The sequence below is a fragment of the Felis catus genome, chromosome D2 (genome assembly GCF_018350175.1).
Source record: "Felis catus isolate Fca126 chromosome D2, F.catus_Fca126_mat1.0, whole genome shotgun sequence".
NCBI lineage: Eukaryota > Metazoa > Chordata > Mammalia > Carnivora > Felidae > Felis > Felis catus.
The window spans coordinates 17170958-17183628 of NC_058378.1; the positions used below are offsets into that span (position 1 = coordinate 17170958).

General features: G+C 56.4%; 1 protein-coding gene across 3 annotated transcripts in view; it reads right to left on the bottom strand.

Annotated features, from left to right (window-relative positions):
- Window positions 1–1998: 1998 nt before the first annotated feature.
- Window positions 1999–12671, bottom strand: part of TRIM67 (tripartite motif containing 67) — a 56548-nt gene continuing 45875 nt past the window's right edge. For 2 of the 3 annotated variants that reach the window (XM_019813092.3, XM_019813091.3), the window contains exons 8-11: window positions 11849–12152; window positions 9028–9190; window positions 5809–7886; window positions 1999–5496 (exon numbers count right to left, since the gene is read on the bottom strand). In XM_019813092.3, coding sequence (XP_019668651.2) covers window positions 7821–7886; window positions 9028–9190; window positions 11849–12152 — 533 coding nt within the window. In that variant the 3' untranslated portion in view covers window positions 1999–5496; window positions 5809–7820. The remainder of the gene's footprint in view (window positions 5497–5808; window positions 7887–9027; window positions 9191–11848; window positions 12153–12671) is intronic. The other variant, XM_045039950.1, reaches the window with a different exon arrangement.

The window sequence follows — 12671 nt, forward strand, 5'->3', positions numbered from 1 at the left end:
AGTTTGGTTCCCCTTCTCTACAGGCAGCCCAGGGTCGGAGGCCGCCCCACCCCACCCCCGCCTCCACCGGCCTCGCAGCTCAGACAGCTGAACGCTTAGCCAGACTCTGGACCAGAACTGCAGACTAGTCCACTCGGGAGAAGCATGCAAGTTCTGAGTTTAAATGACTCACCTCGCTTTGCTTTCACCTTTTAATTTACTGAATAAATACTTAAAGAGTGGTCTTGTTACCACTGGGCGCTCCAGGAATCCTCAGATATTTAGGGACTAAGAAAAACCTGTACTTTAAGGGCTAGAGAGCAGGCTTAAGATCACACTTTTTATTTCCCCATCGAAGGAAGTTTCCTCTAGCAAGATAGCAGAGAGAAGCCACCATGAAAACCAGTCATCCAAAGAAAGACGGTTATGACTAAGATTCTGCCAACAGCCACAGAGGGAACAGACGGCTTCTGTGCTGTGGGTACGTGTTTCCTTACTGTCGTCACACTGCCATTTCCCCTTTGCAGGGCTGTCTTTCAGTCCCCGACATGTCTGGTGGCTCAGCCATCGTTCCACACGACGCCCTGCCTACTGTTATTCCCAGTGACCCACTTAGGGACCTGGAGGTTCCCGTCCCTACAACTCTCGGCCCCGGACACCTGGAGACCCTGCTTCCCAAAGGAAGAAACAACACAGCACATGTCCCGCTGAACCAAAGTTGTCCAAGCAAGAAGAGCCACCACCTCGCAGGGGTGACCTACCCTTGACCATCGAGAGGAGACGAGGCTGCCGTCACCCGGTGGGGCAGGGAAAATTCTGCACCCAGGTGGGACTCAGGCATCTCTTCATAGTCCTTTGACCTGATTTTGATGGTAAGTAGACAAATGCAGCAACCCTGGGTGCGAAGGGCCTGGTGACCTGAGGCTCAGGCCCCCATGGATGAGGGTCCCAACCATGATTAGCAGAGGCACTAGGTGAGAGTGAAGGGAGTCTAGAATGAATAGGAGAGGAGGCTGACCACGAGTGTCCCTTGCAGCTCCAAGACCAGCTCCAGCATCCCTGGCCTTCCTCGGCTAAGCTTCCCTCACTGGAATTCTGAAGGAGCAGTAAAGACCTGTGGCGCGGGGGATTGATGCCCGGATGTCTCCCTCAGATCCTTTTTCAGGTAGAAGAACTTACTGTTCTGAGCACTGAAGGCACAACCTTCAGCCGTTGGCCCTCTTCAGGGATCACCTCACCTCCTTCCCGGGGTGGCCCACGTCCGTGCTGGATCGAGACGGGAGTATTGAACCCAATGCCCCTCTCCCAACCCAGAGCGGCAGAGGCCTTTGCTGGGTCTGCGTCCCAACCCGATGTCTCCCTTGGCCGGCCCTGCTTCCTTCACTCCCAAGGGGGTTGATCCGCAGAGCCCTTGCTCATAAATGCCCTGCTGTCTCATCTTGGAGTCTGCAACCGTCCCTCCTCAGGTAAGCCATTCAGGGATCCAGCAGCTAACCAGGCAGTGAGGCTGGGCCGAAGGGGCTGCTGGGGGAGGCGTGTTGAGATGGGTGTTTGTGAGGACCACAGTTTGAGGAAGGCTAAGAGGTTTCAGGTCGGACACACCTGGGCTCAGACGGTGTGGTTGAAGGGGCCAGTTGGTCTCCCTGATGCTCATAGGTTATTAGGAGGTCTCCCCCAAATCTCAGTTTCTTGTAACCCCTGACCAATGTTTTATTCACGAATGTACCTTAACCATGTGCTAATTGTTACCAATGTCTAGCCCTGTCCCCTCTTGCGAGAATGAATTCATAAAGCCCCCCTTGTCTGAGATGCACCTTACTCAGAGCCATGGAACCGCTTCAAGATCTCGTGGGCACACGCAGCACAGCCCTATGGCATCTCACAGGCGCAGGCCCTGCGGGGGAGAGACAGGGTGGCCTCCCTTCCGCCTCCCCTGTCCCAGCCGCCCGCCGCCACCCAGGGCCCGCGTGGCAAGAGGCGCGCTGTGCTTCTGGGCAGTAATCCAGACCGGGCCCTGGCTTTCGGTTGTTGGCAGTGTCCAAAGAATTTATTTCAAATCTGCTCAAGACTGTGATAAAACTCAGGTTTTCCAGAAGGCAATACACAAAGTTAACCAACCCCCCAAAGACCAGAAAACACAGTGTTTGCAATTCAAAAAATACAAACGCTCGTGGATACCGATACAAAAATTAGAAAAAAGTTGCTTTCCCCCCCCTCCCCCCCTCCCCCCGTGTTTCCAGTGGAACACGAACACCAACGGGACCGAGAGCTGCCACCGTATACGGACAACTGTTACACAAAGTGGATGCGATGGTGGGGGGGGGGGGTGGCGGGGGTAAAGGAAGGCAGGGAAATGCAAGAACTGTGGACAGCCAAAACAAGGACACAGAGCTTGTTACTTTTTAAATTCCTTTGCCAACGTTAAACAAATCACTCATGCTGAATACGACAAAGTTAGTGGGAAAGCAGCACGTCTACATCATGCATTTAACGTCTTCTGCTTGGCTCACTCCGCGCTTCCTCTTGGTGCTGAGGAAGTCAGGCTGGGGACGCCCAGCCACCGGGCGCGGGACGAGCTGGAAAGGTCTGCAGGCCCTCGCCGTGTTCCTGCTTCCACAGCCACTGGAGGCCGCTTTTCCGGATCTGAAGTCTGTGTTTGGAGTCTCCTCAGAGGCTGCCTGAGGGCCTGGCCTGGTGAGTGGTGCCCACCTTGCGGGGGTCTTCCCCAGGACTAGGTTGGGCAGCCCGCGCCCTCCAGACAAGACTCCCCTGTGGGGTCTCGACTCCCAACTCCTGCCTGAAGCCAACGTCGTTCACAAGGAAAGCTGGGAACCACCCCCCACCCCCCTCCCCAACAGGTAGTGCGAGTGGAGTCCCAGGGCCATGCAGACTCCCAGCCGCGGGGTCAGGTGCCTCCCGCCTTACTCTTAGACATTGGTTCTCAAAGCCGCTCCCCTGCCGAGATCTTCGGAAACAATGGAGACACAGGATGGGTTGGGGGACGCCTCAGATGTTAGAACTTAAGGTGACCGAGGAGACAGAGAGGCAGGTCAACCTCTTTCTACGTTTTATGGGGGCTTCTGCACACAGATGCCTTTGGGACTAACAATGACAATGCTGACATGTGGCCCGCTTACAGCACGTTGCACCAAAGTACCGTTAAAACAGGCCTTGCTGGGAATGGGAACGTCTGGGGTGTTGCTTTGCATGGTCATGTGAAGCCTATTTCAAATGTCAATTTTCCCTCCTCAAGGCCAGGCAGCAGTGTTAATACATACATGCTCCTGGTCACAAGAGGCTGGGATGGAAGACACTGTCTTGTGGTCGGAGAACATTCTGGAAGGTCACCACACAGGCTTGATTCTTTGAAGGGGACCATTAGCCTAGACTCAATAGATGAGAGACTATATTCTTTTCTTTCAAAAGCATTCCCTCGGTGGGGATACCGAGACACAGAAAGATTTAAGACGTGTGAACCATTATCAAAGCCAGGTTCAAAGACACGAGTGTCTGAGGGCTGAATGCGGTGCCTGAGCCACACATCCTACCCCACACCTACTCTTACCTATCGTACAGTCCATTTAAAGCGAAAGCCACCAGGATCCCTTTCTCTTTAAGGAGGAACCTGCCAAGGAAAGTGATCCTTGAAAACAGCTTACTGGCTTACTTGCAAAACAGAAGTAGAGATTTCCCAGAATCAGCAGAGACCCTAAATATCTTCTAATGAGATCTGATTAGATTTTTAAAACCAGATAATAGGCCACAAATCCATTAAGTTCCTGTTGCCTCCAGGCAAAAGCGGCCAAGGAAACATTTGGTAATAAGTTTTGCCTTCTAGGAATGGGGGGTGTCTTCTAGGAGTTGGGGGGGTGCGGGTGGGGGCATCTTCAGTAAATACAAAGTGAGACCTGACAGTTTGGCCTCTGTTGGTGGCTCACCTCCATTTCCCCCTACCTGCCCCGGCTGGCAGAGCACTGTAGGCCTATGGAAGGACAATCCTGGTCTTGGGTGGGAAGGTCCATACATTGTGATACAGGCTTTCCGGGTAACTCTGAAGTGGATACCCCAGCATCACCCTGCATATCGACGCATGGACACATGACAAACCGCTAGTGGTTCTCAACCCAGGGTGTCCCCTAGGGGACATCTGGCAATGTCTGTAGACGCTTTGGGTCATCACCCCTCACTTGGGGGGGTGCTACCGGCATCTAGTGTGGGGAGGCCATGGCCAGCCCACAATAAGAGAACCCCACCCCCCCCACCCCGGGGGGTGCGGAGGTTGAGGAACCCTGGCATCAGCCATGGGCCTTGTGAGAGTGTTTTCTGGCACTCCCGTGCTGAGCCCCCCCCCCCCCACCTCGGAGTGTTACCTACCCTCCCTATCCTCCCCATGTGGGTGGCCACAGGACAACTGTCTGCTCGTCTGTGCTGAAACATGCCTTCACAGGGGACCGAGCCTTTCACTTGCAACCAGAATTAAGGCTAAAATGCAAATGTTCCCGGAAGAAGGACACGTAGAACCTGCGTTGTGATCCTTTCCTGAGAATCTGTAGGCAGAGGGCACGGGCACCGCAAGGCTGGGCTTTCCCGGACACCAAGAGCAAGAAGCACGAACCTGTTCCCAGCGTCCCTGGTGAACTCCGGTTCTGCCCAGGCTCACTCTGGAAAGCATGACCCTCCTCACTCTCGGTGGGCCACGAGGCGCCCGAGGGCGCTGTCACAACCACAGAGTTCACGGAGGGCTGAAGATTCAGCCCAGAGCTATATATAAAACTGTATACATAGTTTTTATGCCAGTTACTTTGTGGGTCAGGATTACTGATGTCCACTTTGATTAGAATCATTATTTTCCCCGACGGGGCAGAGAGGGCTGTGTGCAATGTTTTAGCTTTTGCTTTGAATTAGGAGCTAGGGTGCTTTGCGGTGAGTCGCTAGTGGACGCTTAAAAGGGATTCATTCTAAAAGGAAAGGCATATGCTTTGAGCAAACTTGCTCACGAGCAGAGCACGAACCGCGGAACTACGTCAAGGAGGCATTATTTACAATGAATTGGGACCTGACATTTAAGTTACTTTGAATTCTCTTCTCACTGAAACTGCTTGATAGACAAACACCAAGTGATTCCTCAGCCAGCCCAACAAAAGCATCATTTTGATACAATTCTAAGTACAAAAATGCCACCACATTGTAAGGGGACAGGAATTCGACGGCCAATGAGAAATTCACGACCTGTAGCCTCTGCTCCGAATCCCAGGGGCTTCCTGGGAGGGTGATGTAAGTCAGGCCACAGCCGTTGATGATTCCTTCTTTGTTTGGCCGATCCCTCGAAAACAAGTGTGGCACAGACCTGCCTTCTCTCCTGGGTTCGTTCTTGTCCCTGAAAGGTGTTTTGTGCTGAGGACAGGAGAGGTGGCTTCAGGACAGCCTGACACGGTGCTGCTGGGTTCCTGGAGGAGGAGCAAAGCCGGAAAGGTGCCTGCTGGGGACACTCACGGGGCCTCCTGGAGCTGCTGACCCCTGCAGGGAGGCGGCAAGTTCTGGCGGCTTCCCTCTGAAAAATTACCTTTTTCTTCCTAAAGAGACCCTCCCTCCCCCCCCCCACCGCCATTTTGGGACCGCTGCTTCTCCCTGTTCCACATTTCCCTCTGACCCCGGTGCTGGCTTTCCCGAGGGTGTCACCAAGTCCAGCTGAACTGCAGCAGCTCCTTTCCAGAGAGGCAGAGCCAGGGCCGCCTGGGGAGCCCAGCTTCAGGGATTCTGGAAGCTCCCCAGCCTTTCATCCAGCCCCCGCCGCAGGAAGCCACTGCCACCTTCCCCAGCCACACTCACTCCTGGTGTCACTCCCGGCACGCTGGCCAGTCTTTTCCCAAAGCCGATGCATCTGGATCTGCCGGCCATGCTTCATCAGCCCCAGCAAGGCCGTGGCTCCTCTGTGTCCTCCAATCTTCAGGAAGCTTCCCCAGCTTCCAAGCTGAGTCCACCCGGAGCTATGGCTAAGGAGTGAAACGGAGAGGCAGGTGCAGGCAGGAGGACAGGCAGGAGCCTGCATCCCCCTCGGGGCTCTGGCAGGGGTCCGGGACAGGACGAGGAAGACCTCCGGGTGCCTGAGAAACCACGCCGCTGGCGGGGAACCAAGAGGCAAGACCTCAGCTCCACACGCAGGTGGTTGCCAGGACCCGAGCTCGGAGGCCGAAACAGCACCAAGCAGCTCCTGAAGACGCCGGGCAGGTGGCCTAGCCGGCCACGTCTGCCCACACGGCGGGGACAAGGCAGCCTCGAGGTCCGAGGGTGCGCGGGCTCTGAGGTAGGATTGTAGGATCTGCTGCTAGGGGGGCAGGATCTACACAGCGTTGGCCTTGGCCGCTCAGAAAACAAGGGCAGTGTCTACACAAGCAGGTAGAACCGAGTAAACACAGTTGCTGCCGGTTTATGGGCTAAGTTTTATAAAAATCCAATCCAGCAAATGGACAAGGTACTCCTCAACCTCAAAAATAAAATGCTTGATAAAATATATTCTTTTTAAAAAGGAGAAAGGTTCGCCACCAGATGGAAATGGAGGTGGCAGGTGACAAAGAGGAAGAGCAGGAGGGGACAGGAAGGTGCTCTGGGGACAGGACCGCGGCGGGCTCCGGGCTCAGACCCCCGAAAGCGAGCTCTGTTTCTGAGAGATGCAAATGACTCAATGGGGACCTCCTGGGCCCATGAGGGCGCCCTGCTAGGGGGCTCGGCCTGGGCCTCTGGCACAGCCAGGCTCACCCCGGGAGTCTGGGGTGTAAGGGACATGCTGATATTGCTATTTCCTGCCTTCATTAGAGGACCTGCGCATCCCAAGGCAGAGGCACCACTGCCATGGGGGGTCATCTCCTACTTTCATGATGACAGTAGGGTGGGTCTGGAAGAAAAGGTAGGCAGATTCTAAGAGGCTTCCCCAGGGTCCCCCTGGGAGGACCAAAGCCTGGAAGAGAGCAACTCAGACAAGCTTGCAGTTCCAGAAAACAGCTGCCGGCCAGCAGACACGCTTCATGTGGTCACTCCAATTCCATTGTTTTCTTTTGTGTTTAAGGACTAAGAACTGACTGAATGCATTTTAGCAGACGTGTGTGTGTGTGTGTGTGTGACAGAGAGAGAGAGAGAGAGAGAGAGAGAGAGATGATTAATGAAGGACCAAAAGAAACCATTTTAAAGGTTCTCAATAGTTCAGTGGGAATGGTGAAGGTCAGTGGGAATGGCGAAGGTCAAGATTAATGCCCCTTTCTATCGACCTTGGATTAGGTCTGCAAGGGCATAATGTTGTGGAGACTCCAGGACCAAAAAAGCAAAAAGGAGAACCTTTCCTGGAGGAGATGAGAACCTGCAGCCTCGGGACAGAGAGGTGTCCCAGCAAAGGGTCAATCAACACTTGGGGAGTGGGGCTCCAGAAGTGCCTTCCTGCCTCTGCTCTCAGGATGCCAGTCTCAAAGTCGGCCCTCCTCTTTCCCCCCCACCAGCAAAAAAGACAAGCTTTGAAAACAGATGGCAGGAAACATAATCATAAGCCCCCGATGCCTTCTCCCTCCCTCGAGAAAGTTCCTTCTCCGTGAGCATTCGTAATGTCCAGGAGGAATGAGAGAAACACACACGCAGCTTCACCACCGACCAGTGGCCGCTTATTAACCAGCTGCCTCAACAAGCGTGGCCTGCAGACCTATTCTCACCCCCCAAAGAAAACACGTCTCTAAGATACTGAGCGGCTGCTGGGCTGCACCCCTCAAGGCGATCGTCCTGCCCTCGCGGGTCCTTCGACCTCAGCGAGGGATGGTGGGGCTTTTCCCAGACGCCGGTGAACAGCTGGGGCCGGGAGGCTAGTTGCCCGATAGCTTTGGCCGCCCCAGGTTTGTTGGTACTTCCAATCCTGTGTGCAGGGTGACCTGGAAAAGACGACCCAGTCAGTGAGGATGGGGGAGGCCACTACGAGAATCCTGAGTGCGCAGACAGCCCAGCGGCCGCGTGCGAGGCCCCCTGTTCGCTGGGGTCGCCACAGGCAGCAGCCTGAGGGCCTCTCTGTACTGCGGGGCATGCTGTTTATTGTCGCCCAGTCTCACTAACGTAATATCCCTGAGTTCATCCTGAGGAGCCGGTCTGGGCCTGGGTTTCCCACCTTGTCCCAGGAGCCCCGGCAAGGCTGATGCTCCATTGCAGCAGGTGAACGGTTCTCATGGTTGTATATTTGTTTCTGCGTTCTTCCCATGGCCTTCGTTCCTTTCTTACATCTGTTATATTTCAGGCTGCCTCAAAGCCCTTTCGTGAGTGAGTGCAGGTACAAATCAATCAATCAGTGATTGATGTAGGCCTGTCAGTATTCACAGCCAGGACTCCCAGAGGGAGGAGGGCTCTGCTAGAAGCTAAGGGTAGTGCCCCCACATTTCTCTCCCACCCTCGCCCCCTCACTGAGCTCCCATTTTGTCTCTGTCCACTTGGGGCCTCCCGAGCCCTTGCCAGCCCCCCAGGACTGGCTCCAGCCCTGAGATCTAAAAGCACAACATTCCTGCCTGCTTCAGGTGGGAGCCAGAGGGGGCAGGGAGGGGTGAGAGGGGGCAGAAGGAGACTCAAAGCCCCTGGGACTGGTCTCTCCCAGCCCCCCTGTGCTTCTCCTCTCTGGGGAAAGCCATACCTGAAAGGCCCCAGCGCATACCTGGCCATCTGCTCAAGCTGGGCAGGGGGCACTGACTTCCTCCTGATGGCTTAACGAATGCCTCCATCGCACCCGTCCCAGAAAATGGAAGCCCCACCTGCCTCCCCCTCCATTCCCTTTTCCCCCCTCCCTCCCACTGTGGCTCCACAAGCTGGCAGCTTAGCGCCTCCACTTATCTCAAGCAAACAAGTACGAACTGATCATGCCACAGAGGACCGTCCCCGGGGAATGTCCAAGGGGAGCTGGTAGGTGGCTCTCTGCCCGGGCGGGCAGCAGTCAGCTTCTTTATAGTCCACATCGTCCAAGTGCACTTCGGAGGCCCCAGCACCCCGAGAGGAACAGCCAGAGGGGCTCCCGCCCGGAAGGGTAAATGGTACCTGCACGTTGCGGTTGAGGCTGAGGGCTGGCATGAACACCCCATCCACATGGCTGAAGGCTGTGGGGCCCTGCTGCTGCCCGTTGATGAAGAAGGTCAGCGTGTGCTTATTCAGGTCCAGGAGCACGCCGACAGTGGCCCCCTTGCACACACCGCCTTCCGTCCTGGGAAGAGAAGCCCCAGGAAGTCCCATCACCACCACATCTAGCCTAGGATGTAGGTGGTGGTTCAGAAAATGCTAGGAATATCCTCACCTAAAACACACAGCCCTCATGGAGGTGCAGGGAGCTGTTCTTCTGGGCTGTGAGACTTGCCTTGAAACGCACTCTCCAGTTAAGGGCCACACAGGAAGACCTTACCCTTCGTGTAAGTTTCCTTACCCCGGAGGGATCGGCTTGTTCAGTCCCTGGTTTCCTGGGAGTCCCTGAGACCTGGGCACCCAGGGAGTTAGGGTGTGGATGAGCGGGTCCCACCTGAACACCCGGAGCTTGGAGCCTGGGTAGGGAAGGCTCCTTTGCCCTCCAAGGGAAAGAACTAGCTTGGCACCCTTTATAGTTTTAACCAGCGAGAACGTTGAGATCCACAAAGAGGCAGAGCGCCAGCCCTTCGGGAGATCTCGAGGCCCACTCGACTTCAGCTGCTCTCTGAAACATCCCAGGGACTCTTGAACAGCCATGCGTGGCAGGGGACAGATGCTGAATCTGGAATCAAGTCCCCTGTCCCGAGTTGCCATCCCATGAGCGCCAGCGGTGGAGCCTTGAGACTAAATTGTGGAGCTCTTGATAAATGTCTGTGATCCCACATTCGGCAGTGGTGGGAATTCATATCGGCCCGCGAGAAGCATCTCTTCAGACGCTCTCCCCAGGCTCCCTGGCTGATCCGCTTCCTGTCCGTGGAAGAAGAGGGTCCATCAGACTCCCTTCCCTTAGCTGAGGGCTGAGGGCTGAGGTCTCATCCTCCACCCCAGCTGCTCGGCTCTGATGAGAAAACCATTTTTAGCCTTTCCTGATGGGGCAGCTGCTGATTAGCTGGGGGCTGATGGCCTGGCAGAGAGCACGGGAAAGTCGTGAGGAAAACTCGGTGCGCTGAGGGGAAAGGCACTTCCCAGGAGGTCAAATTTCCCCAGGGCGGGAGGCGTGGGGTGGGGTTGGGGAGCGGTGTCAGGACCCCAGGACAGGGTCCTGCAGGTGGGAAAAGGGAGCTACGACCGGGCTCCTGGTGCTATTCAGACACTGACCGCCGGGTGGCGGTAGAGACCGGCGTGAGGCGCAAACACGTGATTCCCACCCAAGCGCTGGCTTCCCCAGGTTCATGGGCTCCCCACCGCAGCCCCTTACCCGGGCTCCCTTGCCCCGAGGCCCCCCCCCCACCCGAACCGGAGGCCTCTGAGCCGAGTCCTGACAGCGCCGCTAAGTAGCCCTGTGACTTGGGACGCTTGTTTCATCTAAGCCCTTGGTCTAATGGGTAAAATGCCAATCACAATAGTACTTTTCGGAGGACTAAGGGAGGTCATGGAAGTCAGGTGCTTCCTACAGCCTCAGGCACCAAGTAAGCTCAATAACGCTCCATTATTACCCCCATCACCGGTGTATCTGGGCACCATTTGGTTTAAGCAGGTAGAGATGGAGCTGGACTCCACTCTTCTGTGGTTTGGGAACAGCGGCCGGGGGTAGATCCAGTGCCGGGTCAGCCCGCAGCACCTGGCAGCCTGCAACACCCAGTCAGCCTGCAGGGCCCAGGCAGAGGGGACAGAGGGACGAGGTGCTACCCTCCCGCAGGCCTCCAGAGCTAGAGGTCACTGCCAGAGAAATGGCAGGTGGGAGAGGTGCAGTCTGCTTCCCTGGGGACCCTCAGGCAAGTCCCTGCCCCAGATCAGGACTCCTGGGGCCAGAACACTGAGAGCCTCCAGGCTCACTGACATGGCCTAGAGCTGGGCCCCGTGAGGTTGGCTCCTCCTGGGGAGATGGCCCTGAGCAGGCCAGGAAGGAGATCGCGCGGGGAGAGGGCAGCTCCAGGTGACTACCGTTCTTTATTTCTGGGCTCCTTGGCCAGTGCTGGCCTTAAAAGGTTTTCCATCCCCCACCCCCACCCTGGACACACAGGCCGGGTGTGGACACGGAATCCCTGGGTGAGGAGAGTAAGCACTGAGCTATGATGGGGGGGGGGCCCACTGCCTTCTCTGAGGAGAGAGATCAAGGTGCCCACAAGTCCCTGAAGGAGCCCAGGTATCAGGGACGTCTTCCCAGGGCGACCCCAAAGGGCCCATCTTCCTGTGTCCGCCCTGGTAACACCACTCCCAGGGCCGGCCTCAGAGTAAGGCAGCCCTGGCAGGGCCCTTGACAGAGTCCCCGGCAGTGAGCACCCCGACAGTGCCTGCCACGCCCAGGCCTGCCCTTTTGGGGGCATTGTCTTGGGTCAAAGCCCACACAAGGCTGGGCAGTGGGGGGGGGGTCACTGCCAGGGCAATGGCACCTGCTACGTCTGTAGAGACATGGTCACAGCCTCGAGGACACCGGCTGTGCCCCTGGCTGACAGTGTCTAAAGGGAAACGGAGCAGAAGTGGGAAGGGAGTGGCAGCCGAGGAACCTGGCAGAGCCTGGTCGTGTGGCTGGCCGGGTGACCTGTAAAGCCACATGCCCTGGGGCCACTCTAGTCTCTGTTGCATGCTGTCCCTTGGTCACACACTCACTTCTCCCTGGAAATGGGACACCCAAGTGGCTGAAAGGCCTCCCCCACATTCCTGATGCCTAGCAGAAGGGATGCTGTCCCCCACAGGGGCCTCATTCCCCAACTGCCCCCCCGCCCCGCCACTGGCAACGCACCTATTGGTGTGGGAGTTGCAGTGCATGAACCAGCTGCGGTTGTTGTCCACGTACATGGCCCAGGCCTTGTCGTCCTTGCCCAGCATCATGTCCTTGACCACGCTGGCCCTGGCCACCCCGAAGGCGGGGTCTGGGTGGTTGTCGTACCGGTCCACGTGCAGCTCCCAGTAGTGCACGCCCTTGGAGAACGCGGCTGTGCCCAGCACCACCCGGTCGTCATAGCTGCTGCAGGTGGCCGTCTGGTTGTCATTGGATAAGATGATGTCCCGGTGCCCAGAGTTGGGGTCAAAGGTGAACCAGGCCACTGGAAAGGAAGGAAGCAGAGTCAGGGATGGGACTCGCTAGCAGTCTCCGACCTGGGCTCGGAGACAGACTCACTCACCCATATCTACCAGCAAGTTGGCATCCAGCATCACACACGCTCTTCCCTGTGTGATTCCCAGGCACACACAGGGACACACGCGCACACACACGAACACACACACACACACACACTCCCCGATCTCTGTTCATCCAAGCTCTCGGTCCCACGAACCCAGCCTTGCCAAGGAACGCAGACATTTGAGCCCCGGAGCCCCAAATCTAAATGCATTCTATGGAGTCTTGGTTTCTGACACCCTTCCGTTACGCTTCCTACGCCGTTGTAAGTTAAAGAGGAAGGAGGTAATCCCTGCCCCACTTTGTGGGTGTGGGATCCGAGACCCGGAGCGGTGAAGTGATATAACCAAAGTCCCCACGCTCCATCCTCCTGTTTCGCATTCCTCCTTCTGTTCTCCGATATCCTCAGGCTGCGGGACGTGAGGTCCTGACTCTAGAATCGTGA